Source organism: Triturus cristatus, chromosome 10, assembly GCF_964204655.1.
Source record: "Triturus cristatus chromosome 10, aTriCri1.1, whole genome shotgun sequence".
In the NCBI taxonomy this organism is placed as follows: Eukaryota; Metazoa; Chordata; class Amphibia; order Caudata; family Salamandridae; genus Triturus; species Triturus cristatus.
In genome coordinates, this window is record NC_140593.1 from 49750591 (window position 1) to 49777740 (window position 27150).

Here is a 27150-nt window from a genome sequence, read left to right on the forward strand (position 1 = left end):
GCAGCCCTATTAATTAGTTGCTCAAAACCAATATTGTCATCTGTTGGTGATGGCCTAGATGGATAGAGGTCCGGGTCATTATGTGGATCGGGATCTGTGTTGTAGTCATCCCAAGGGTCTACATTGTGTGGGATGGTATGTGCATCATCATCCCTATCTGGATCTCCATTCCCACCCCCAACAGTATAAACATCCTCATCATCTTGTGGTTGAGGTGAAAAAGTATGTTGTGGGGAGTGTGCTGGAGAAATTAAGAGATTTGGATCAGCTGGAGGAGGAGAAGGAGGTAGAGAAGTGTTAGTGCTCATTTCCTTTCATTTCATGGGTATTTCATATTCCTCTGAAGTGTCCAGTTTTCTCTTTTTAGGAGGTTTGGCGACAACTTTACCAGTTTCTGGGTCAATGTAAAGAGTTTTTTGTTTTCGATCCGAAAAATCTGGTACAGACTGTGTGGGTAGAATGTCCTTTTTTGGTGCCGAAGATTTAGGGTCAGAGTGTTCTTTAGACCGAGTCTCTGAGGCTTTCTGAGGGGTCTTGGACTCCTTAGGTTTTGGTATAGGAGTTTGTGGCTCAGACTTTTTTCGGCTCCAAAGGCGTTTTCGGCTCCAAATGTTTGTCCTTGGTGTGTTTCGACGCTGAGGGCTTCGGTGTCGAGGCGGTCTTCGGTGCCGAAGAAGGCCGTGGCACATCTTTGGTCTTGTGCTTCGGTGCCGAAGGTGACTTTTCGGCACAGGAAAGGGGCTGGCTCAAGCCGGAAGGCTTGTCTTTAGGTTTCATAGGCGGGCCTGAGGGCGGGGCGTCTGAGACATGTTGCCGGTGTCGACCTGAGCCCGAGGGCGAAGGTGTTACCGGAGCCTTAGGTTTGGTTTATGGGTGAGGGGTTTCGTTACTCACGGACTGCTGAGCCGGGGTGACTGTCTCCTCTTCGACATAGTCGGCCTCGGAGAAGTCTTCTTCATCACCTTGTTGCTCCGGCTGGACATTGGGATCTGCTCCGACGATGTCCGGAATCGAGCTGCTTCCGCGAGACATTTCGTGACGTTGAGCCAGACGGTCACCGATGGTTTTCTTCGACCTGAACGATGTACAGGCCTCTCAGTTCTGGTCTTCGTGCTCCGCGGAGAGGCAGAGATTACAAACCTCGTGCAAGTCCGAGTGTGGGAACTTAGCACCACACCCAGGCCATTTTTAGGTCTCGCCTGGCGAACGCAGCGCGAAGCGCTGCTATCGCCAGCGAGATCTGTTGTTGCTGACTTGCCTCGGAAGTGGGACAGGAGATGGGCACGCGCATGGTCTCGGCGGATTTGAGTTGGTGTACGCGCTTCCAGCCACGCGGCGTGCACATCTCCTGTCCCCCTTCCCTCGCAAGCCAGCATGCAGTTTCACTTTCGTCCTCACCATGTGCACGCTCACGGGGTCTCTTTCAGTCAGCCGATGTGCACCCGCAGCGTCTGTTCTCTGGCGATCTCAGCACTTTCCCTTTATTTCCGTCTCCCTCTCTCTCTCGCCGGCTCTGTTTCTCCCTCTCGCTCTATTTTCCTATTTGTAATAAACTCTTTTTAATGATCTCTTTTAGCTCCTTCTCTTCGTCTTTCTCTGCCTCGCCGTAGCTGTCTCTCCTCTCTCCACATCCTGCCCTCCTCCGTCCCTCTCCCCCCCCCCCCCCCCCCAGGTCTCGTATTCCCTCTGTCTGCCGTCAAACGCCCTCCGCAGGGTGCCGAGCGCCTGGTGCCGGGAGTTAAGTTTCACACACCGAGAAGGGAAGGAGATGCGGCGGCAGCCAGCGCTCCGCACACCCGGCATGTGAGTACCGATTCAGTCCTTATCCGGTCCGTGCCCCGTCCTGGCCCCCTCAGCGCCCCTATGCTGCCCGCGCGGATCCCGAGGCACCTTTTGGGGGTCTCATAGGGAGGTGAGGGCAGCCTCGGCCCTCTGGTGGGGAGGGATCGCCTCCCTACCCCTCAACTACAGCGAGGATCTAGGGCAGACACCGACCCAGAGCCGCGTCCTTCCAGCCCCCCCCCCCCCCCCATTACCCTCCTGTTGTCAGCCCTGGGTGCCCCGACCCTCCCTGCCAACGAGTGGACTAAGAGGATCCAGGTATCAATTGTGCAAGTAGACATGGCTGGTAACATGCTACCCTTTAGACTGCGATTAATTTAAATATATCACTTTATAGTGCGCCATACCACCCCATAAGCTGCCAGCCCCCACAACACTTTTCACCCTGGACTCTACGTTTAAATAGCCGCAAGTGTTTCCAGGCAAGGCGGCAGCTACATGTAATTAAATAACTGCTCTGGTGGCTCCTTTTTTACCATCATCTCGAACTCTGCATGTTTTTCCTTTGCCAAGCGATCAGCGGAGCTCCTTTCAAGGAGGGCGGGGGGCTTCAACTTCATTTAATCTCCCCGTCCTGTACCCCAAAATCAATTCCAGCCAGAGTATCGTAAGATTGCAGCAGCCATGTCGAGCTGTATGTGTAAAGGGCGGCAGCTACATGCTATAAGTAAGTGACTTAGTAATTAAATAGGAGCATTTCTTTTCAGCATGAATTTAAATGTTTTCCATCTTGGTTGGTACTTTTGTGAGCTCCGTGATTATGTACAAAATGGTATGTCTGAGCTGCTTTGTATGTGTTCTGAGGAATGCTATCTTTTACCTTCTGCAGTGTTTATGTTCACGAGGACTTCTAAGAAACATTGGCATCTCTGCAACTACATGTCCAAATGTAGCTCCGGGGGCTTTGTATATAATTTCTTTTTTTTGGTGCCGTTTTTTACAGCGCGAAATCGACCCCAAAATACTGGGGTGCTTTACATGAGGGATAGTTACATTACACAAGGGGACATTCATTTTTGGTAGGCACGTGGAGATTAAGTGATTTGCCCAGAATCACAGAAGCATTTGCAATGTAATGTGTCTCGTATTACTGAAAGTTTGAGCTATTGGTGTTGCTAATAATAGTTCCATTATTGTTAGCAACGCCAATAGCTCAAACTTTTAGTAATGCGAGACCTATTGCATTGCAAATGCTTGTTTGAAAGTAGTCCTTTCCATTGACTGCTGGCGTGGATAGGCCCAATGGCCCGTGTCAAAGATCGAGGAGTTTGTTTTAAAGATGCGCGTCGAGAGGGACACGCGATCGAGACAATACCGTCGAGTGGAGAGGGATTGTACGTCGAAGGGAGGTTTGAAACCGGCACCAGGAGCACCAGGCACCAGGAGCGCAGAAAATCACATCCGAACCCGATGGAGGAAAAAAAACAGTTGATGCCCATGCGCACTATCGTCCTAAGGAGGAGTCACCTACCTCGTGACTACAAACACTTCTTCCAAGACAAAAACAAAGCGCAAACATCCGAGCCCAACACCAGATGGCGATCTATGCACAAGCATACGATCTACAGCTCATATACCTCGAACATTCAGTTCTTTGGGAGTCTGACTTCTCCATTGTTCTGTGTGAGAAACCTGAAGGTAAGGTGCAGTGTTTGATGTAGAACTAGTGACTGCTCCAACAGGGTGGTATACCATGGTTGACAGGCTCATGTTGGAGCTACCAGAATCAGTGTGAGGGATGTTTACCCGAGTTTCCGAATCACCCATGGAATGAGCAGAAGAGGCAGAAAAGCCTAGGCAAATATCCTTGACCAGTTCATCCATAGGGCATTGCCCTATGAGAGCGGGTGTGGGAACCTGGAGCCGAAGTTTGGGCATTTTGCATTTTCAGCTGTGGCGAATGGGGCTATTTGTGGAAATCCCCATTGTTGAATGTATGGAAGGAGAACATGGGGGTGAAGTTAGCACTCGTGAATTTGCTGCCTTCTTTTGCTGAGGAAATCGGCAATTTGATTGTTTACCCCTGGGAGATGTTCTGCCAGGAGATAAATCTTGTGATGAATTGACCAATTCCAAATGGCTTGAGCGAGTGTTGACAGTTGGAGAGAGTGGTCCCTCCTTGCTTCTGCACATAATACATTGCTGTAATGCTGTCCGTGCGGACTAGGGACGTTTTGGCTATGAGGCGAGTTTAAAATGCTTTGAGTGCTAGGAAAACAGCTAAACGGTCTAGATAGTTGATGTGGAGCTCCTTGTGCTTGTTGCTACACATGCCTTGTATTGTGTAATCTGTGAGATGAGCCGCCCAACCCGTTAGAGAGGAGTCTGCTGTGAGCACAATCTGTGGAATAGGGTTGATGAAAGGCCGGCCTGCTGGTAAGTTTCGTGGGTTCCACCACTGCAGAGAGCGATGGGTACAGCTGTCTACCAACACTAGATTGGTTAGTAGACCCTGCGATTGATTCCACTGACGTGCTAAGCACTCTTGTAGGGGGTGTATGTGAAGCCTTGCATAGGGTACAATTGCAATGCAAGACACCATCATTCCCAGCAGTGTCATGAATACTCTGGCTGGCAATGCTTGGTTGGGTTGAAACTGTAGAATCGTAGTTTTAATATTGCGTATTTTGGCCACATTGGGAGAGGCTAGAGCTTAGACTGTGTCTAAAGTGGCTCCTAGATAAGACTGAATCTGTGAGGGATGCAGGTGAGATTTTTGAGCATTGATGGTGAAGCCCAGTTGGTGAAGTAGATCTATTGTGATCTGTGAATGTTGTAGACATTGCTGGTAAGTACTGGCTTTGATACGCCAGTCGTCCAGATAGGGGTAGACGTGAATTTGTTGTCTTCTGAGAGGAGCTGCTACTACTGCTAGGCATTTGGTAACTACTCTGGGTGCTGTAGTCACTCCGAAGGGAAGCACCTTGAATTGGTGATGCTTGCCTGCTATCACAAATCTGAGGTATTTGCGATGAGCCGGATGAACTGAACGTGAAAATATGCGCCTTTTAAATCTGCTCTCTGCAAAAGCGGGAGTACCTGTTGAAGTGTAACCATGTGAAAGTGCTCTGACAGTAGGTAATGGTTTAGCTCTCTGAGATCCAGAATAGGTCTGATGGACCTGTCCTTTTTGGGGATTAGAAAGTACAGAGTAAACCCCTGAGCCATGGTACTATATTGGAACTAGCTCTATTGCTCCTTTTAGTAAGAGGGACTGGACCTCTTGTTTTAGCAAGTGTATGTGTTCTGGAGACAGCTTGTGAGATCGAGGCGGAATGGTTGGGGGATTGCAGATACGCTCCTGGCAATAACCATGTTGGATAATTCCAAATCACCCGTTTGTCCGATGTTATAAACTGCCAAATGGGGAGGAATTGCTGAAGTCTGCCACCCGACAGGTGTGGTGTGATCGGGGGGAAATGTGGGCAAGTCACTGTTTGCTGGGGGAAGAGGAGGTACGGGGTGTGTTGCCCTTGCCCCTACCCTTGAAGTTGTTGGCCTTATAACCTCCTCGAAAGAAACCTCTGGAGGGAGAGGACTGGTTGTTACCTTTGTAAGTTGAGGCATTCTGATCTGTGGTTTTCAACCCTCCTCTGAAAAAGGAGCGGCGAAAGGAGCCTCTGCTGGACGTAGTCTGGAGTGCTCCCATAGATTTAGATACTTCAATGTCCTTTTTCATTTTTTTTAACTCCTGGTCTACCTTAGGACCAAATAGGTGTTCCTTATTGAAGGGTGTGTTAAGGATTGATTGTTAGACCTCAGGTTTAAACCCTGAAATCTTTTACCAAGCATGTCTTCTTAGCAGGATGCTGGTGTTAACCTCTCCACCTGCGGTGTCTGCAGCATCTAGAGCACATCGTATAGAGGAATTAGAAATGAGCTTCCCTTCATTCACTAAATCCTGTGCTTTAGCGTTATGCTCATTTGGAAGATATTGGAGCAACTACTCCATTTCGTCGCAGCGTGCCTTTCATACCTGGCTAAAAGGCCTTGCGTATTTGCAATGCGCCATTAATTCGCAGCTTGATCAGCTTTGCGTTTGCCAGAAGCATCAATTAATTTGGATTCTTTATCTGGCGGAGGAGCATCCCCTGATGTTTGAGAGTTTGCTCACTTGCGAGCATAACAGACTACTAAAGAATCTAATGGCAACTGTCCCTTGATGAATATAGGGAATCGGTGTGCGGATACATCGCGTGACACAGAGGACAGAAGCGGAGTCCAAGCCATCGACGGAGAGCTAACCGTGTGCAGTTAGGCCTCGGAGGCCGCCCACGAAACTTTTCGATAGAAGGTCGATTCCTATGTCGAAATGATACGCGGAGAATTGGGAACGCGAACAGAAACAATACCGTCAAGGTAGAGAAGATTGCATGTCGAGGGAAACCCGAAGAACAGCTTCGAACCAGAGCGCAGCAATAGAAGTCTGAACCTGATGGCGGGAAAAAACAATCTAACAATGGAGTCGATGCCCATGCGCACTATCACCAAAAGGAGGAGTCACCTTACCTTGTGACTAGGAAAGACTTCTTAGAAGAAAAACATCTTGCAAACATCCGGACCCAACACTAGAAGGCAGGAGTATGCAATGCATGTGCATCTACAGCACACATGCCTCGAACAGTGTTTAATCTTTAAAAATTAATCTCTCTGGTTCCCTACAGTGGATTTGGTGTCAGTTTAAAGATAAAAATAATTCCTATTTTTATACACTGGTGTTGGATTTTTATTGTGTGTTTTGCGTCAATTATTTACTGAATTGGTGTTTCTAAATGCTTCACATACCAGACTCTGAAGTTAAGCCTGCCTGCTCGCAGCCAAGCTACCCAGGGTTGAGCATGGGAATCATTTTCTGAGACTTATCCTGAGCCCTAGACGGTCAGTTCCCTTATTGCCAGTGGGAGATATATATTTACCACTACTAATAACCCACTTTCCAACAACCCTTCCCAAGTATGTATATGTTTTTACAATGTCCGGGGGCATTCCACCCAACTTCCAATTAAAAGGACAATGTCAACGATGAGTATCTTGTGAGAAAATGCTTCTTTAGTGAGTGATCACCTGTGCTTTACATGCTGGGTACAACACATGCCATGGGCATGAGTCTCCTGGGCGAATTCTTCACCAGCGAGGCATACCTGTACTTCAAATGTCAAATGTCGTACTTGTGGAGAGCGCCTTTGTTATGCTTCACCAGCTATGGATAGTCTGTATGTCCAACACTTCTCAATGGCGCGGATATCCTGGAAGAATGCTTCACCTGTGAGGGATCGCTTGTGCTTTGTGTACAGGATCTTCTAGGAGAAAGTTTCACCAGCAACTGATAGCCTGTGTTTACTCGCTGCGTAGAATACATATCAAGGGCATGGATCTCTTGGAAGGAAGCTTCACAGCCAAGAGGTCTTCTGTGCTTCACATGCAGTGGTACAACACCTGTCAATGCCAAGGGTATCCAGGGTAGAACACGTCACCAGCGATGGATGAATTGTGCTTTACACCTTCTGTCCCACATTTGTCTATGGGTGACCGTCTCCTTGTAGGATGCTTCTCTTACCTGGGGCAGTCTGTTCAAGCTATGCAATTTACAACCGCAGGCAAGAGCGCGAAATACAGATTCTCTGGTCTGGGTTTCCCTCGGATATCCAGGACTGTGGCATATCTCTGTACATGTGGAAATCCTGGAGAACTATTTTTAAATAAAAAATTTCTCAAATATCAATTGAAAGAAAATATCCTCATAAAAGAGGTAGCAGTTTCTAGAATTTTTCGGTTTTCTCATATATATCCAGTCTGCCAAATTGAACTCAGTATATGTTTGGTTGAACCAATTGCAATCTCCGTTTTTAACAAAACCAAACGGAAAATGTAGCCTCACAAGGCCAGTCCTGGAGTCTGTTGCCTGTGCCTGCCAAGCTCTGTCTCGCCAACAGTGAGACCGTGAGTCCAACCATCCTCTTTCCCCTCCACCAAGAAGGGTGGAGGTGATGACCATTCCCTACAGAACTGCGAGAGCAGGATGCCTCGAATGAGACCCGCCTAGAGCCCTTCGGATGGGTTGTTCCTGCGGAAAAACACACTGTACAACAGTCTAATCTGATTTCCTGAAAGCAGTCCTAAGAGCTGTTGAAACTGGGGGAGCAGGTTAAAAAAATCTCGTAACCAATTCAGGACTCCATATTCATGTTCCAATCAAACCTTTTCCTAAATCTGCTGACTGCCACCTGTTGTCTTTTTAACTGTAGTGGAAAATGAAATGAATGAGAGTAAAGACCGCTTCCAAACCGACATTCACAAGGACTGGGTACACCTGGTTAATAGAACAATGTATTCCTGGATTTACAAAACAGTTACATTTGCGCTTTCTCTTCGTGGATTAAAAGTAAAAACTTTGCTGAAAGATTAATTATTTGCATGTGCAGTTATTTTGCGCCATCAAGTGTCCAAGTTGCAAACTGCAGGCATGTGAAAAACATCAGTGGCTCCGTTAAAACTGTCCGCTGACTGGAGCATCAGTAGGGTTCTCAGTGCGAGCGGATTAAACCGATTTCCAGCAAACCTATATATAAACTCTGCTTGAGTAGGCTTCTTGCAGGAAACAGGGCAGTTTTGCTTCAAATACTAGTCACATTCTCAGGGTGTGGGATTTTGGATGGCGCACTATGTTCACTTTCTGCCATGCAAATTCATTAGACCAGGGATCTCTAAGCTTTTCTGTAGTGAGAGCTACTTCTGATCAGTGAAAATCATTGTGAGCTACTGGAGGCTAAACAACTCGCCCAGCTTCAGTAACGTTAAGACTAATGTCCATACAGCCAGATACTATGGTTTGAACAAAATACTTTGACTAGGTGCACTATGACAGGGCTGCCATGTGTGTCAGTGAGAGTGTGATCTTTGGGCATGTATGAACATGTGATCGTATGAATGGGATATTTGTCTATGGTGTATGAGTGCCATATGTACTTGGGGAACAGGACATACCTCGCCATATGTGACACAGCTACATGTATAACACAAACATACCGCCATTTTTTTAAAACGGGATGAATTTAAAGTTGCAGAAAAATGTTCTGCAACAATGTTCTGTATTTTTGAATTATACACATGGCACTGTGTCCCCTGGTAGCAGCAGGCCTGCTGTTTTTAAATACAACACTCTGAAATGGGAGGAAATTAAAACGAAGAGTTAACTTAATCATTAAGGTAACTTCATTTTAATTTTCTCCCATTTAGAAACATTAAGAAACATCATTTTGTTCTCGACTCCAATATTGAGTCGACAAGGACTTTTGATTAAGAGTACCTCAGTGCTTCAGTTCTTCACCTCTGTGCCCCAGCCTGGGTCATACATCTAACGGAGAACTGCCCTTTATCAAGCCCAGCTATCTGCAGCCCGCTGATAATGTAAAATAAGCACAGCCTTCCCTTAATTCTAAAGAAAAATATGACCCTGCGCTTATCTAAAATGTACTCAAGGCTGTGAGCTACTCTAAAGGTGTCTGGGAGGGACTGGTAGCTGGCGATTGACTTACTGGAGACCCCTGCATTAGACACGGAAATGATAGATAAGTGTTTCTAGGCAAAATGTTAGATGGACAGGACATTTGTTTACTGAATGTATAGAGTCCTGATGTTATGGATGTGCCTTAAGGTGCCCATGGTATTCGTAGGCAATTACAACCACGTGAACGACCCCTTTGCAATCAGGAGGCACCCACAGGAACCATTCTTTAGAAGGGGTACTGCACCACCTGGGCAAAATAGATGTTTGAAGGACACGACACCCTGCAGACACAATCTTTTTTCACTTCTCTAGCCTCATGGTTCACACAGTACTTTACTATTTCTTTCTGAGCAGGGAATTTTGTACTAAGAGCAGAGAGTATTCAGGCAATGCACTCTCAGCCCACCGTCCTCTGCTGCTCGGATTGAGGTGAAATTGTCACAGTTCATGCTCAGCGTTTCAGGATGTAGATGTTAAAAGATGCTACATTTCGCCTAAACAGCCCTACTTTTGATCAGCTGGGAAAAGGCAGTGTTGCAAGCCTTGTACAGTAAGGTACAAAGATGATGGTACAAGGGTTCTGCTTAGATAGAACTTGAATATCACACGGTAGAACTTCTGGTATTGTAGCCCAAATGTAATGATCCCTGCAGTGCCTAGAAACAACTGAGATGGCTGTGCCTCAAGCACTAGAACGCATTAGTGAGCATGCTGATAGGTGCAACTTAGGAGCGACAGGCTGCGTGCATTCACTTACACTTCCTATAGCTGGAGGCTGGGTATGGAAGGTGACAATGTGGACAAAATTCTTGCCCGTCTTCTGAAACACTGAACCCCCACATTATATTCTGCATGTAGAAGAAGCGTAAAAAGGTGAGATGTTCGCTTATGGTGGTGGTTATGAAGTGTGTAGGCTGTAAATGGGCCATCTCGCTATGAATCCGGTAGCAATGGCTATTGGTGGACTTGGTCAATACCTAGGGGAGTCAAACCTCTAAGAGGACACAGGAGCTCCTGTTCAATGAGAGATGACAAGGGAGGGAAGGCCCCCGGCAGTGACGTGCAACCCTGATAACCTGGAACTATTTGTGAAAAAGGTACTTGCCATATATACGGAAGTGCTACAGGACCCAGTGAAAGAAGCTTCGATCGAGGGGGTTCTAAGCTGGACAAGGATCACACAGATTGTTGATGAAATGGACCATCTCAGTGGTTCACATCGATGCAACAACCCTGAGGAAAGCTTTTGTATCTGAATTGCTAGAGATCATCCCATAGATATTACACCCTCATATGTCTGTTTGTCCCAAGTATGTGCGCAATGCTTCATCTTAGAAGGTGATGCACATTAAGCGGTCTTTAATCTGTCGGCCCGACAGCGGCGAGGAGAATGATGCAGTATTGGTGGCTGGTGATTTCGAACTAGTGTATTGGAATGGTAGAACTTTGACCCTATTTGTATTCGCTGGATTAATCTACTTCATACTTTACTAAAGACAAGGGTTCAAACTGGAGGTGTGGTCTCGGAGGGATCGACAGGAGACAGATACACCTGCCAAGGGTGCTCTCCATCAGTGATGTCTGTCTGACCTTGGAGCTGCGGCAGTAACACGGAGGGGCACGATGCGTCCATGTAAAGGAGTGTGTAGCTCCGCTCGCGTGTGTCTCTGTAGAGGATACTGGTGGGTCATGTAGGACTATTCCTGATGCACCAGTTCAGAAGCTGTGGGGACTTCTCTGGCCGGTTTATGAACTGGCAGAAACTGCAGCTCCTTTTCAGTGCAATGCCAAGCAGAGGGACAGACACAGCTCCTGGATTTGGGACTAGAGTGGCAGCCTAGATGGTTTAAATGGGCATACTATGGGATTGAATATGGGCCCGGTCAGAGTACGAGACCTGGTTGTGTTCTGGTCTGCGCTATTGCCTCAATGTGGTGTATAGCACTGTTGAAAATGGTGATGTTCCACGGGTGTCTATGTACTGTAGGGTATGATGCGTCTTAGAGAGAGGAGTGATCTGAGGTCCCTCGCCGTAGAATCTGTTTGAAGTATTAAAACTTTCTTAGGAGCAAGACGGGCCTCCAATACCTAAATCTGAATGCTGTTTTAAGATCAGCTGCTCTATTATTTTGGTGAGTCGGCTTGGCAACAGGCTCAGTGCTGAGAAAAAACTACTAGCTGCTATATATGGTGATGCTGACTTGTTTCAAGTGTGGCCCGCTGCCTCGACTACTGCTGGAATATATATTTTGCATGACGCCGCTGAATATTTTCACTCTGTTTGCCGTACTGGAAACTCAAAAGTGTTTTTGAAAAAGAAGCCTCGCTAGGAGTGTTCTCAAATGTGGTTTCTCATCGTTGTCAACATGCCATCCTTTTACTCCTATTTACTTACCACTGGAGAGTAAAGTAGTATACATGCTAGAGCTCAGATTGTGTTTTAAACATCTTTAGCACATAGGTTCTAAGGCAATAACGTATACACAGGTGATTTAAATATTTTTTACAGTTCCACCGGTAGAAGACATTTCAAAACCCTTTTGGATATTTATCGGCCAAAGAGACCCCCACTTTATCTTATGCCCTACAATATATTCCCATAAGTAAATGTATTTGCAGTGAAGCTCCCCCAGAAGATTATCTTTAAGTCAAGCAATTCATGTTCAAGCATTGCGCTTATCCTCTTTAGTATGTGTGCAAAAAAATGTAGGAAATACATTTTAAAGTGGACCTTCAAACTTTCATTATCAATATGTAGACACCCAGATACTGTTCATTATCAAAAATATATTTAGTAATACTACAATATTTCTGTTCATTTATCCTTTTTTGGGGGGTTAAAAATTAATATGACTTCATTATATCCATATACAGAAAAAAATGTTTGCTGAATTCATTTTGAACCACATGATCGGTCTATAATCCCTAGTGTAAGTACTCAGATATACTCCCTTATTCATCCAGTGCCTATCTCGTCACAGATATCATACAAAAATTGTATATAGATGTTGTTTAAGGCAAAACATACATCATCCAATAATAATCTTTCATTTCATATTTTCTGTAAAGACCTCGGATTCATAGAATTCATTTGGGTCTTGAGACTTTCTTGATATGGCGTATCCTGTACTTTGTTTAGGATAGGTTGTCACGGTCGAAGTCTGAACACAGTCTTAGTGAGAAAGAGCATTCATATTTGCCATGGTTGAACAAAAATCGTATCCTACGCGTGTTTCGGCGTTAAGCCTTCATCAGGTAGCCATGTCTGATCCGATCAGTATATGGGAGTCATCTCACCTTTACGAAGATGTAGAACTGGTTGGATTTCTGGACTTGTTGTGCACCAGTTATTTGGGCATGAGGTTGCATCCATCATAATGGGTGCTACATGAGGATTCCGTGGATTCGGTCCCTCTGTGGTGCAGTTTTCATACAGCTGCCGCAGAGTGGAGTTCGGGATTTCAAAAGACCTGTAGCTCGCACTCGTAAAGTCTTCATCGAACAGCCAGCAGCTTCTTCCGCCTTACGCAAGTGTCTATTCTGCATCCTTCGTGAACATAACTGAATGGGCCGACAATTACATGCACTGGACGGGACCGTAAGAGGCTTCCTAAGGCAGCCACCTTTGATGGGAAAGTAATAAACTATAATCTTAAGGTTGCACTACCACAATTCCAGTGTACCATCGAACACCTGCAGATGTGGACACCAGCACAACTTAGTGTTTTTATAAAATGCTGCTTCCAGAACAAGCTACACTAGTGGCATCACTCACTGTTCACTATTAGAAATAGATCAGTCTCACTCTGACAGTATATCTTTTAAGTAGAATCAAGGATATTTAAAGCGTTTTACTTATGTTTATATTAAGCATCATACCCTTAAGTAACTTTAAAAAATACCAGTCTGAAAAAGGGGAGAAGACTGGAATGTCTAGTCTGTGCAAAGGTGGGACTCAAGACATTATGCCTGTTCTTTCGGTTTGTCCTAATGCGACGGTGAAGGAAGCTAGAAACGGATTTTTAAAACTTCTGTGATTTAAATATAAAATATTCAAAACCGATTAATTGATTGCCCAGGCAAAGTAACCCCGATGAATTTGTTGGTTATAATTTGTACACAATTTTAAAATCAGCTTTACCAATGTATTGATTGTTAATGTCTGCACTGCAACCGTAAGGCCTTTTATCTTCTCTTTTTAATTGTAATTATTTATAATTGTAAACATTGATGATCTCGGATGAGATCTAAATCAGTAACATTTGTTGTTGTCCTTGACAAGTGTTGTACACAGTACGTGAAGCACAGGATCTCTGTAGCTGACAAAGCATTCACCCAGGAGATCCGTGCCCTACACAAGTGTTGTACACAACATCTAAAGCACACTCGATCCCTCGCTGGTTAAACATCCTCGCTTGGCCTTGACAGGTGTTGTACACAGCATCTAAAGCACAGGATCTCTGTAGCTGACAAAGCATTCACCCAGGAGATCCGTGCCCTACACAAGTGTTGTACACAACATCTAAAGCACACTCGATCCCTCGCTGGTTAAACATCCTCGCTCTGCCTTGACAGGTGTTGTACACAGCATCTAAAGCACAGGATCTCTGTAGCTGACAAAGCATTCACCCAGGAGATCCGTGCCCTACACAAGTGTTGTACACAACATGTGAAGCACAAGCGAGTCCATGCAGTAAAAGATTTGTCCCAGGAGATGCAGTCCCTGGACTAGTGTTGTACACAGCGTGTGAAGACTGGTTATTCCATGCTAGTGAGGTATTGTCCTAGGAGATCCTAATCCGCGACAAGTTATTTACACAGCATGTGCAACACTGGCAATTTCATGCTGTGTTCTCCCAGGAGTCCCAGGTAAATATCAGGGTGGATAACCGTGATTATCTGGAGTTTGGGCTTTTAAAACCGATTACGAGTGAGAATAGTATAAAACTATACATTAACCAACAAAAGAAATCTCCAACACACCGCATACCTCTCACCCACACTAGACTGGAATGCAGCGAGTCTTCTCAACTGAACATCAACGTCCCTCTATAGCAGCACCAGTTCCTTTCCTTCATTAACACCTGCCAAGCAATGCTTACCTTTTGGAGGGCTGAGAGACCCTGCTCTTGGGTGTCGGTGCACCTACGCCAGCCAATGTTCGAGTTCTCAAAGGGGAACCTTTAGCCCCAGCTGCGGCCCCAGTTGCTCTGGGTGGAGTACTGCTGGATAAACTGGGATTTAGACTGGGTGGCGCTTGCACTTTCCTGACTGTGCCGGCCGGACTGCCATAACCAGAAGATTTCAGTGGCTGCCTGGTGCTCAAGAGAGCACTTGTGCTGGACGGCGCCTTCATGGGCTGTCGGGGCATCAGATGGGGCTGGACTGCCGTGGCGGGATATCGCAGCTTGTTGGGAGGGATGCCTAGAATAAAAAACACAACGCACTGACGCAACCTCGGATTTTCAGAAAATACTTTTGTCAACATATTCTACCTGCACTAGTATGGTCATCTCACTTTAAAATAGTCTCCCTCTAGCCCCATAATAAAAAGAAGTCATTTCAGCTCTTGTTTCAGTGATTTCACTGCATATGTTTTATCTAAATTTGTCTCAAAATTCCCTGGTAAATTTCTATTTCACTGTCCTCCAATTCAAAACGATGTAACATCTCCTTCCACAATGAGCTATCTCACCTTTGATTCGTTTGAAATATCCTCCTGTAACACTTCCAAAAACCACAATGAAATTCATTTATATAAAAGCACCGACAGCAGATGTCCTTCAGTGGTTTTCATCACTTCATCAACTACAAATCGGAGGCTCCTCTCATATTTGCATAAATGCCTTCGATAAACTACAGATCGTGCAACAGATCAGTTATCAAATGGCACAAAGGCCAAACATTTCCAATAAATCAGGACTACGGTTCTGTATTCCAGTGATAAAAAAAGACCACAGCTTCATACGAGGCACTTGACATCAGGTAAATCCCAAGGCATTACAGGTCCCTCACCCACTAGCAAATATAGGCCATATTTTCCTAGACACAGCCGTTGAAGTTAGACAGGGGTTTTGTTGTCACTAATAGTCACCTGTTGCTGGCTGGTGCATCCTTGTTAACCGACTGTTTGGCACCTGTAGGTCAGACTCCAGACTTCGGCTGTTTCGCACAGCATCAAGGGAACGTAGGCTTGTCCTCGATAAGTTTGGTAAACTATGCCGCAACTCTTCTGCGAAGAAAGCACAGCAAAGGTTAGGTTACCTGTATGCACACAAAAAACTACAGAGGCAGAAAATGTCTCTTAAGCTATGTGCCTGTGGGTCAATTCGAATATATGATGACGTTCTGCACTTAAAGGAGCAACCAATGTGGAGACACAAGCACATGGTCGGCTGCAGCTGTATTACTATCTTTTCTGGTGGAAAAAGGCCTTCAATTTGTTCCACACTGTCTGTGAACAGACAGGGGGGGGGGGGGGGGGGGAGGAGAGTAATATAAATAGTCTGTGTGGTTTTTTATGGACCCAACATTGATGATTCCTCTCAATTATCCAACCTAGAATGGAATCTAATGGAAGTTATGGCCCCCATTATAATGGGGGGGGGGGGGGGGATCTATCTCTTGGAGGTTTTGAGCTCATTGGGGTTCGGCCCTATATTAAGGCGATCTATGCGGGAGCTTCGGCCAGGATTTTCCTTAATGGTAACAGCTGAGACCGGGTCCCTAAGTGGTTCCATTTAGCTGCTCGGCTTATAGCTGCAACGTCGTGCTTTATGCCGACGAACTATTAATATACACGGCAGATCCTTTGATTTCTGTTCTGAAAGCAAAACAATTACTGGTGAAATTTGGCTCTCCCGCCGGCTATTTAGTCAACACTGCCAAAACCGAGGTTATGTGTTGGAATATCACTGATTGGGAGAGGGAAGTAAGTCCCAAATTCAGATATCTAGGTATCACAATAGTAAGTGATAGAGAAAATTTCACATCTGAATTTGTTATGGGTCTCTAAAGAGATTGAACGTATAATTAAGTAGGTGGAGAAACCTTCTGCTGGGGAAATGGTAAGTCTTTGGAGTGTAGAGGGCTTTCTATATACATTTGGTGCTCCTAAGTTCTTTAAGAAGGTTCAGCTAAAGGTATTGAGAGCTGCCTTGGACCTTTGGTATAGAGTCAGGAGGAGGTGGGGTATTGGATATTATTCAGATTTTGTCCCAGTCTGCGATTCTCCCGGAACACCAGAATGTTTAAAGGATGCCCTTAGTTTTCCACTCAGAAGGGCGGGGGTGACAACTTGGTTGGACCTGCTATCATCGGAAGGAGTTCACCCCTGGGAAGCAATGGACTGTTCAGATTTAAGTTTATCCAACTATCCTCCTAGTTTGCAGTGTCAAAAAAGGAGATTGGGGGTGACTACAAATTAGAGCTGTCTCTCCAAGACATCAGACTCAAGAACAAGGAAGTGGCAAGGTGGTATGAGGAATTTTTAGCGGCAGCGGAGAGAAAGTTATTGCCCCCTTATGCGGTATGGAGAGGAATTCTCCCAGAGGAGGGCATTGAGTCAGTTTGGGACAGCTCACTGAAGACTCCATACTCAACTGTTAAACCTGCTAACCTGAAGCGAAACCAATCTTTTACTATTAACCATCTTTACTGGACTCCACATGAAATATCTAAGTTTGCACCTCAACCTCCCCCCAAGTGTGTGAAGTGCGGCTGTATAGGAGCCAATGATGTTTACATCTTTGCTGTCTGTCCGTGCTTGAAGAATTTTTGGGACGGTGTAGGACTAGCACTTAAAGGGATTTTCGATCATGAGATTAAATTAAATACTACTCTTATTCACCTGGGAGACGATGGAGCACAAACTTTGCTGTTGAGGCGGCCTCATAGAAAGTTGCTGTTTTATCTAATCCTTATTGCTAGGAGGGAAATCTGTTTGAAATGGAGGGACCCTTCGCCCCCGACAGCAGAAGATTGGGTAAGGGCTGCAGTCAGGATTTGTGGCCCGAGCAGAGAATAAAGAGCCCTGACCTATCGATATGGTCTCCCTTTTTGACTTGGTCTCTATCACTGGGTGTTGGCTATTCGTCCCTATGATTACACTGACTCACTAACAAAGGTGAGGGTTCAGGTGGAATGGACCAGGGCGAGTGCAGTGACCAGAGGGCGGACCGTTAGACGATGCAGTTTTCTTTGCTTTGCAGAAGCTTTTTGGTGATATGATGAAATAAAAAAATATAAAGAAATGAACATACTTCATGTTTTAATGCACGTCTCTTCTTTGGTGCTCTGACTTCTGCCAGGAAATGTGGAAATGCAGAGAACAAACGAGAGGTGAAATAGTTGACGCCTAGTTGACAAACAAATCTCTCATTAACACCCTTTTTGTTGATCCTGGCATAAGTCATGCACCAAGGTGGGAGCCTATTAAGAGTTGGCGGTTGAGAACATGCTTGCATCTTAAAAAGGTGAAAAAGTAAGGAAGCCAACAGACTGCCGAGGAAGTCTCAGTTGGTGACTGAGGTTCTGAGCCTTGTATTAGATGTTTATCTGCCCACAATTCAGTCCACATCAACACGTTGTTGTGAACAGCCAGAAGCAATAGGCTAGAGGGGAGGTGGGGTGGGTGAGAGAGAAACTACCAGACAACCACCGACTACTGCACAGTGGTAACCACTTCAAGAACACACCAAGTCTGCCCAGACTCCACATCAGCAAAAAGGAAACCAGCAGTTCGCCTCTGGATCTTCATCTTCACTAGCAGCGGATTCCTTGAAACACTTCAGTGTGCTGGAGCTCATCATAAGCAACAATTAGGTGTGGAATCCCTAAGAACCATGAGTATTGAAATGTGAGATGAAGGATAATGTTACTTATCCAGTACACATCTGTTCTTGGCATGTAGAGCTGTAGATTCACATGCTTTGCGTACTCTTACCATCTAGTATTGGGTCCGGATGTTTGCAAGTTGTTTTTCTTCGAAGAAGTCTTTCCAGTCACAAGGTAAGGTGACTTCTCCTTTCGGTGATAGTGCGCCTGGTCGACTCCATTCGTTTTCCCGCAGAGGGTGAGAATGGAGTTAGTAAGTGGAGAATAGAGAGGTCCATGCGTATGTATGTATAGTGAGAACTGCAACGGCTACAGGTATACTGGGAGGCAGGTGGGCGCTTGTGAATCTACAGCTCTACGTTGACAACAACAAACGCTTACTGGGCGCGTAACATTATCCGTTTGAGGCATGTGAGCTCTAGATCAGATGCTTTGCATAGACTATATAGCAGTATACTACCAGAGCGGTGGCTAACCTGTAGTCGTTGCAGTTGTTTCAAACAGTGTTTTAAGTACTGCCTGGCCTACATTAGCTTGTTGCCTCGCTAACACATCTACACAATAATGCTTGGTGAATGTGTGTGGTGTAGACCATGTTGCTGCCTTACAGATGTCAGCTAGGAGAATATTACCCAAGAAGGCCATAGTAGCCCCTATCTTGCGAGTGGAATGCGCTCTAGGGGGTATTAGCAAAGTTCTTTTTGCTTTCACACAACATGTCTGAATACATTTCACGATCCACCTTGCAATGCCCGATTTCGATATGGAATTGGCTTTGTGTGGTGGCGAAAAAGCAACAAAAACCTGCCTTGTTTTACGAAATTGTTTGTTTCTTTCCACATAATATAGCAGGGCTCTTCTAACATCAAGTGTGTGTAGAGCTCTTTCTGCTACAGAATCAGTTTGAGGAAAAAACAGAGGTAACAACTGATTGATCGATATGAAAGGCAGAAACTATGTTAGGAAGAAATTTAGGATTGGTTCGAAGAACTACTCTGTCTTTGTGTAGCTGAAAGAAGGGCTCTTGTATAGTTAATGCCTGGAGTTCACCAACGCTCCTTACTGAAGTTATTGCGATGAGAAAAGCAACCTTCCATGAGAGGAATTATAATTGCCGCCTGTGCATTGGTTCAAATGTTGGACCCATTAGCCTTGGAAGGACTATGTTTAAGTTCCATACTGGTGCAGGTGGGACGGTTGGTGGGATCATTCTTTTTAATCCTTCCATAAAGGTTTTAATCACTGGTAGTCTGAATAGAGATAAGTGTTGAATGTTTTCTAGGTATGCAGCTACAGCTGCCAGATGTAAGCGAATGGATGTGTAGGCTAGGCCAGATTGCTGTAAATGTAACAGATAACAAATGATGTTCTGCACAGAAGCATCAAGAGGATTGATATTGTTCCAATAGATAACAAACCATTTCCATTTTGCTGCATAACATGCCTTAGTAGTAGGCTTTCTAGCCTCTTAGGATATTCATACAGTCTGGTGGTAATTGTAAAAACCCAAACTCTAGGAGTTCAGGAGCCAGATCGCTAGGTTGAGTTCTTTGGGATTTGGAGGCCTGATTTCTCCATGGGAGTAAGGAGACTGGAGGTGAGATGCAGCTTTTGGTGTGGAACTACTGAGAGCTCCAACAGGGTGGTGAACAAAGCTTGACGTGCCCATGTGGGAGCTATGAGAATCCGTGTGAGGGATGTTTGCCTGAGCTTCCGAACTACTAATGGAATGAGTGGCAGGCAGAAAAGCGTAAGCAAATATCCCTAGGGCATTGCCTTTGGAGAGTGGGTGTGGGAACCTGGAGGCGAAGCTTGGGCATTTTGCGTTTTGTGCGGAGGCGAACAGGTCTATGTGAGGAAATCCCCATTCTTGAAAGTAGGGGAGGAGAACTGGAGGATGATGTTCCCACTTGTGGATTTGCTGCTTCTGTCTGCTGAGAAGGTCTGCAATCTGATGGTTTACTCCTGGAAGATGCTCTGCCAGGAGATAAATCTTGTGGTGTATGGCCCATTTCCAAATGGCTTGTGCTAGGCGGGACAGTTGGAGAATGTGTCCTTCCCTGTTTTTGTATGTAGTACATAGCTGTCATCTTGTCCATGCAGACTAGGACAGCTTTGCCTATGAGGTGAAGTTGAAAGGCTTGGAGTGCTAGAAACACTGCTAGTAGTTCTAGGTGATTTATATGGAGACTTTTGTGCTTTAGACTGCACAATCCTTGGATTTTGTGATCATGTAGGTGAGCACCCCAACCAGTGAGCGATGTGTCTGCTGTTAGCACGGTCTGTGGAACAGATTCGATGAAGTGCCGTCCTTTGGATACATTTTGTGGGTTCCACCACTGCAGAGCGCGATGGGTCTACCAACACTAGATAGGTCACTGACCCTGCGACTAGTTCCACTGGCTTGCTAAGCATTCTTGAAGGGGACTCATGTGAGGTCTTGCATGGGGAACAATCACGATGCAAGATGTCATCACTCCTAGAAGTTGCATGAAGACGTTTGCTGATAATGATTGGATGGGCTGAAACTGAGTGAGAAGAGACTAAATACTGAGAATTTTGGCTGCTTTGGGAGAGGCTAGAGCTCTTTGAGTGTCTATGGTGGCTACCGGATAAGTCTGTGTGTTGGAAGGCTGCAAATGGGACTTCAACGCATTCACTGTAAACCCTAGTTGGTGTAGTAAGTGGATTGTGGCTTGAGTGTGTTGGAGACACTTCTGGTAAGTGCTGGCTTTGATGAGCCAGTCATCCAGGTATGGGAAGACATGGATGTGCTGTCTTCTCAGATGAGCTGTGACTACTGCCAGGCATTTGGTAAATACTCTGGGAGCAGTGGTGATCCAAACGGTAGTACTTTGAATTGGTAATGTTAACCCGCTATCACAAATCTGAGATATCTGCGATGAGCGGGGTGAATTGGAATGTGGAAATATGCGTCTTTTAAGTCTAGAGTATACATTAAGTTACCCTGCTGTAGAAGTGGGAGCACTTGAAGTGTCACCATATGGAAATGTTCTGACCGTATCTAGTGGTTTAGTTCTTGGAGGTCCAGAATAGGTCTCAAGGAGCCGTCCTTTTTGGGAATTTGAAAATACAAGGAGTACATGCCTGATCCTTGATATTGTAATGGTACAGGCTCTATGGCTCCCTTTAGCAAAAGAGACGGGACTTCCTGTTTGAGCAGGTGTAAATGTTCTGATGACATTTTGTGAGAACGAAGTGGAATGTTTGGAGGATTGGTGGTAAGCTCCAGGCAATAACTATGTTGGATAATTCCTAACACTCATTTGTCTGTAAGTATGGATTGCCAAATGGTGAGGATTTGTAAAAGACATCCCCCAACAGGTGTTAAATGATCGGAAGGAAGGATAGGTAAGTCACTGCTTTTTAGGGGAAGGGGAATTACGTGGTGTGGAACTCCTGCCCCTACCTTTGCTATTGTTCCCTCTGTATCCTCCTCTAAAGAAGCCTCTGGTGGAGGAAGATTGATTGTTGCCTTTGTACGAGGCAGCATTATTGTCTGAGGATGTGGTCTTGGACTCCCCACGGTAGAAGGAGCGACGAAAGGAGCCACGATTTGAAGGAGACTGTAGGGCTCCCATTGATTTACCTAACTCAGTGTCTTTCTTAATTTTCTCCAATGCCTGATCTACTTCGGGCCCGAAGAGATGCTTTTTATCAAATTGAGTATTTAAGATGGATTGTTGGACTTCAGGTTTAAAACCGGAAATCCTTAACCAGGCGTGCCTCCTGAGTAACACACTAGTGTTAATCTCTTGAGCTGCGTGTCAGCAGCATCTAAAGCACATCTAATAGAGGAATTGGAGAGGAGCTTTCCTTCCTGAGCATTGTGCTCATCTGGGAGACATTGGAGCAATTACTCCATTTCATTCCAATGCACTCTATCATACCTGGCTAATAGGGCCTGGGAGTTGGCAATGCGCCAATGATTAGCTGCCTGGGCGGCAACTCATTTACCAAAAGTGTCTAATAATTTTGACTCCTTGTCCGGAGGGGGGCATCCCCCCCCTGCGGTTTGTCAATTGCCCTGTTTACGGGCATTAGAGACAACCAGAGAGTCTAATGGTAACTGCTCCTTAATAAAGACTCGATCAGATGGAGCAGGCTTATATTTTTTGTCTATTCTGGGAGAGAGAATTCGAGCACGAACAGGGTCTTTGAATAAATCCCCGGCACGTCTCATCATACCTTTGAGCATAGGGAGAGTCTGACTAGATCTGTGTGTACAACTCAAAGTTTCAAACGAGAAATCTTCCTCTAGGGATTCTTTGTGTAATTGTACCCTGTGATTTTCTGCAGCTCTAGCAAGTAATTCTAAATACCCTAAGCTGTGGTCGGGGGGGGGGGGGGGGGGGGAGGCTCTGCAGGGTAAAGGTCTGGGTCATTGTCTGTAGGTGAATCAGTATTGCAGTCTTTCCAGGGATCTACAGGTAAAGGATCATCTCCACCATCATCATCATGACCATCATAACCATCATCAGACTGTGCTGGTGGAGAATTAGTGTGATAAGTAAATGTTCTAATGCTGGAGAAGGTGTTGAATGTCTAGAGGAATGTGTTGAAGGAGGAGGAAAAGGGTTAGTACCAACATTCTTCCTCTTTAAAGGAATCGTATAATGTAGGTCCTCTGATTCAGGTTTGCGCTTCTGAGGCAGTTTAGTAAGAAGATGTCCTGTATCAGGATTAATGTAAAGTTCCTTTTGATTTGGGAGGTGGGACGTCGAAAATCGTATCCTGCAGCTGCGAAGGAGCATTTTTCGGTTTCGGCACCGAGGACTTCAGTGCCAGGGTGAAATGACTTTGGCGTGGATTATTTGGGTTATGAAGCTGTTTCGATTTTGGCGTAGAGGGTTTTGGCTCTGAAGCAGTGTTCGGCTTCGAACCTCAAGGTTTCGGCTTGGTGCCTGACTTTGGCCGACTCAATCCCGAGCCGGAAGGCTTAACGATGTGTTTCGGTGCCAAGCCAAGAGGCGGGGTGTTAGAAACATCTTCTCAGTGCTGACATTGGCCCGGAGGTGGAACGGAAGCCTTTTGTTTGGTCTGAATTGGATTTTAGGGCAAGGGGTGTTCAGTACTGGAGTTCAGTATGTTGACCTTGCGTTATGTTGTCTTCCATCTCGGAGTCAAGATTCCGGAATAGATACAGGTTCTTCATGCTTCTCTACGGCCACTTGTGCATGCAATTCTTCCTGCTCGGATCCTTCACAAAAAGATGTCCGGCGTGTTTTCGCTGTTCTGGCTTTGCAGTTCACGACGTCGAGCCCGACGATCGCGGAGCATTTTCTGCGATTTAAACGATCTGCACATGTCACAGTCCTGTTCGTTGTGCTCCGGAGAGAAGCACAAGTTGCACACTTTGTGCGAATCGGTGCGCGGATACTTTGCGTGGCACTGAGGACAAAATTTGAATGGAGTACGTTTCATTGACTGCAAGATGGACCAATGAAGTTAGGCCTAACGGCGTTCCACGAGTCTTACAATCGAATTCGAAATTTTCTTCAACCGATACTATACGCAGAGAAGTAGGATATTCGTACGAAACAATACTGACGCTGGTAGAGTGGATTGCGCACCAAGGGGAACCCGAAGAACTGTTTCAAACCAGAGCGCAGCAATCTACATCCGAACCCGATGGCAGAAAAAAATAATCTAACAATAGAGGTGATGCCGATACGCACTATTACCAAAAGGAGAAGTCACCTTACCTCGTGACTTGAAAGACTTATCCGAAGAAGAACAACTTGCAAACATCCGGACCCAACACTAGATGGCAGGAGTAGGCAAGGCATGTGATCTACAGCTCACATGCCTCAAACTGCTATATCTGAGGGACAAATCCCGGGGCCTCTCAAAGCCTATCGCTGGAGAGTGACTCCCAGTGGTAATCTCCACACAGCAAAGCAGTCATTCTACTGCTCCAGGAGTTTCTCTCAAATGGCATTTATATCTGAAAACCCTTTCAGCTGTCCATCCACAAGCGTGTTTAGTTCGAGGACTTAAAGCTCCAATAGGACTAAGGAGCCCACCATGACAAGGTTTATGAGTTATTTGTCTGATTGATCATTTTCTGATTTGAGGATTTCATCTGCCCTGAAACTTTATCTAAATTCTGAACCCTATTTCATCTCAGTTTAGGGCAGGGTGAAGCCTAGCTCAGACCCTCATGTGATGGCCTGCATGTAATGAGTCTTGTGGCAGTAATGGTTACCAGAACTGTCTGCAGTCATTTGCCAACACGGCTCAGAAAGTGACACTAGGCAGATATTTATTGTGCTCCTGCTAAAGCAATGGTTTGGCATCATGCATCAAACAGGACCATCATAAGTAAAGCAGTGGATCATTTGGAAGTTCTTCTGAAATTATTTCAACTACACAAAAGGTAAATGGTCACTATTATGTCCTACCACACCAAGGGGGAAAAAGCACTGGTTTACATTAGTCTAAACCTGCAACATTGAGGACAGACACAAGCTCCATGGCATTGAGGTGCTATTGGCTCTAAGATTGAATGAAACAAAAATACAATCTTGTGTTTATACGGATGTCAGCGATCTGTGCCATTCATGCTTCAGTGAGACATACATGAGATGGATAATTAAGTTTGGAAGTTTTTCAAATTCTTTAGCAGACAAGAGTCTGATGCACTTTATATTAGTCAAATGTCTTCACCCCGCCTTTAAACGTTTATTGGTCCTATGGCTTGAATACACACTTGCCAGAAGTACCTGCCATCTCATGGTAACAGCCCACAGTTGTACATTTTTCGTATTTTTTAAAACCTTCAAGTGGAGCATATTTCCAATTCGGTAATTCATGTTTGCTATCCATTTTCTGGAAGTAGAAGCTAATTTCTCCTTCCACCTCATGGCTATGAGGTATCTAGCTGGTAAGGTCCAAAAGAGACTGTTCTGCTGATTTCAAGATGGATGAAAGCTGCAGGGTAGACACTTTAAGCTACTTTTGGTACAGAATTTCCTCTTCTTCCAGACTCGCTTTGAAAAAGGATGTTACTTACCCAGTAAGCATCTGTTCTTGGCATGTAGAGCTGTAGATTCACATGCTTTGTATACTCCTGCCATCTAGTGTTGAGTACGGATGTTTGAAAGTTGTTTTCCTTCAAAGAAGCCTTTCCAGTCATGAGGTAGGCGACTCCTCCTTTCGGTGATAGAGAGCATGGGCATAGACTCCATTGTTAGTTTGTTTTCCCGCAGAGGGTGAGAATGGAGTTAGTAAGAGTAGTCTAGAGTGGTCCATGCGTATGTACATAAAGTAAGAGAACTGCAACTGGTATAGGTACCCGGGGAGGCGGGTGGGCGCATGTGAATCTACAGCTCTACATGCCAAGAACAGATGCTTACTGGGTAAGTAACATTATCCTTTCGAGGCATGTGAGCTGTAGATCACCTGCTTTGCATAGACTATACAGCAGTATTCTCCCAAAGTGGTGGCTAACCTGTAGCTGTTGTCCGAAAGAGTGTTCTAAGTACTGCCTGGCCTACATTAGCTTGTTGTCGTGCTAACATCTACACAATAGTGCTTGGTGAATGTGTGTGGTGTAGACCATGTTGCAGCCTTATAAATGTCAATTATGGGAATGTTTGCTAAAGTTCTCTTTGCTTTTGCATAACAAGTCTGAATACATTTAACAATCTACCTGGCAATACCTGATTTGGCAATAGGATTGCCCTTGTGAGGTGGAGCAAAAGCAACAAAAAGTTGTTTAGTCTTACGGAATTACTTTGTTCTTTCTATGTAATATAAGAGGGCTCTTCTGACATCTAAAGTGTGTAGAGCTCGTTCTGCCACTGAATCCGGTTGAGGAAAGAACACGGGTAACTCAACGGATTGGTTGATATAAAAGCCAGAAACTACTTTAGATAGAAATTTAGGGCTGGTACGAAGAATCACTGTCTTTGTGAAGCTGGAAAAAAGGGTCTTCTATGGTTAGTGCCTGTAGCTCACCCACTCTCCTCATTGAAGTGATTGCAATGAGGAAAAAGATTTTCCACGAGAGAAATTGCAGTTCCGATTTATGCAAGGGATCCAAAGGTGGGCCCATTAATCGTGTGAGGACTATGTTAAGATTCCACACTGGGGCAGGTGGAAGTCTTGGTGGTATAACTCTTTTTAGTCCTTCCATAAAAGCTTTGATAACTGGCACTCTAAAGAGAGGTAAGTGGTTTCTGTTTTGCAGATACGCAGCTATCGCAGCGAGATGTAAACAGATAGGAGCGTAAGCAAAGTGTGACCGCTGCAAATGTAACATATGATATTTTGTACGGAAGCATCAAGAGGATTGATGTTATTACAATAAATAATAAAACGCTTCCATTTAGCTGCGTAACAACCTCTTGTAGAAGGTCTTCTGGCCTCTCTAAAAATGTTCATACAGTCTGGTGGAAGATTCAGCTAACCAAACTATGACTTCAGGAGCCAGATCGCTAGGTTCAGTTCTTTGGGATCTGTGTGTTTGATTTCTCCATGGCTCCGTGTGAGGAGATTGGATGCGAGATGCAGCTTTTGATGTGGAACTACTGATAGCTCCAGCAGGGTCGTGAACAAAGGTTGACGGGCCCATGTGGGAGCTACTAAAATCAATGTGAGGGATGTTTGCCCGAGTTTCCAAACCAATTATGAAATGAGTGGTACAGGCGGAAAAGCGTAGGCAAATATCCCTGACCAGTTCATCCATAGTGCATTGCCTTTGGAGAGCGGGTGTGGATACCAGGAGGCGAAGCTTGGGCATTTTGCATTTTCGTGTGTGGCGAAAAAATCAATTTGAGGAATCCCCCAACTTTGAAAGTACAGGAAGAGAACTTGAGGGTGAAGTTTCCACTTGTGCATTTGCTGCCTCTGTCTGCTGAGAAGGTTGGCAGTCTGATGGTTTACTCCTGGAGGTGTTCTGCTAGGAGATAGATTTTGTGATATATGGCCCCTATCCAAAT

At 45.2% G+C, this 27150-nt stretch overlaps 1 protein-coding gene across 5 annotated transcripts in view; it reads right to left on the reverse strand.

Annotated features, from left to right (window-relative positions):
* The window catches only part of LOC146788808 (SLAIN motif-containing protein-like), a 418592-nt gene that overhangs the window by 17920 nt on the left and 373522 nt on the right, over window positions 1-27150 (reverse strand). For all 5 annotated transcript variants that reach the window (XM_085630383.1, XM_085630385.1, XM_085630381.1 and 2 more), the window contains 2 exons: window positions 15444-15581; window positions 14452-14773 (listed from right to left, as the gene is read on the reverse strand). In XM_085630383.1, coding sequence (XP_085486509.1) covers window positions 14452-14773; window positions 15444-15581 — 460 coding nt within the window. The remainder of the gene's footprint in view (window positions 1-14451; window positions 14774-15443; window positions 15582-27150) is intronic.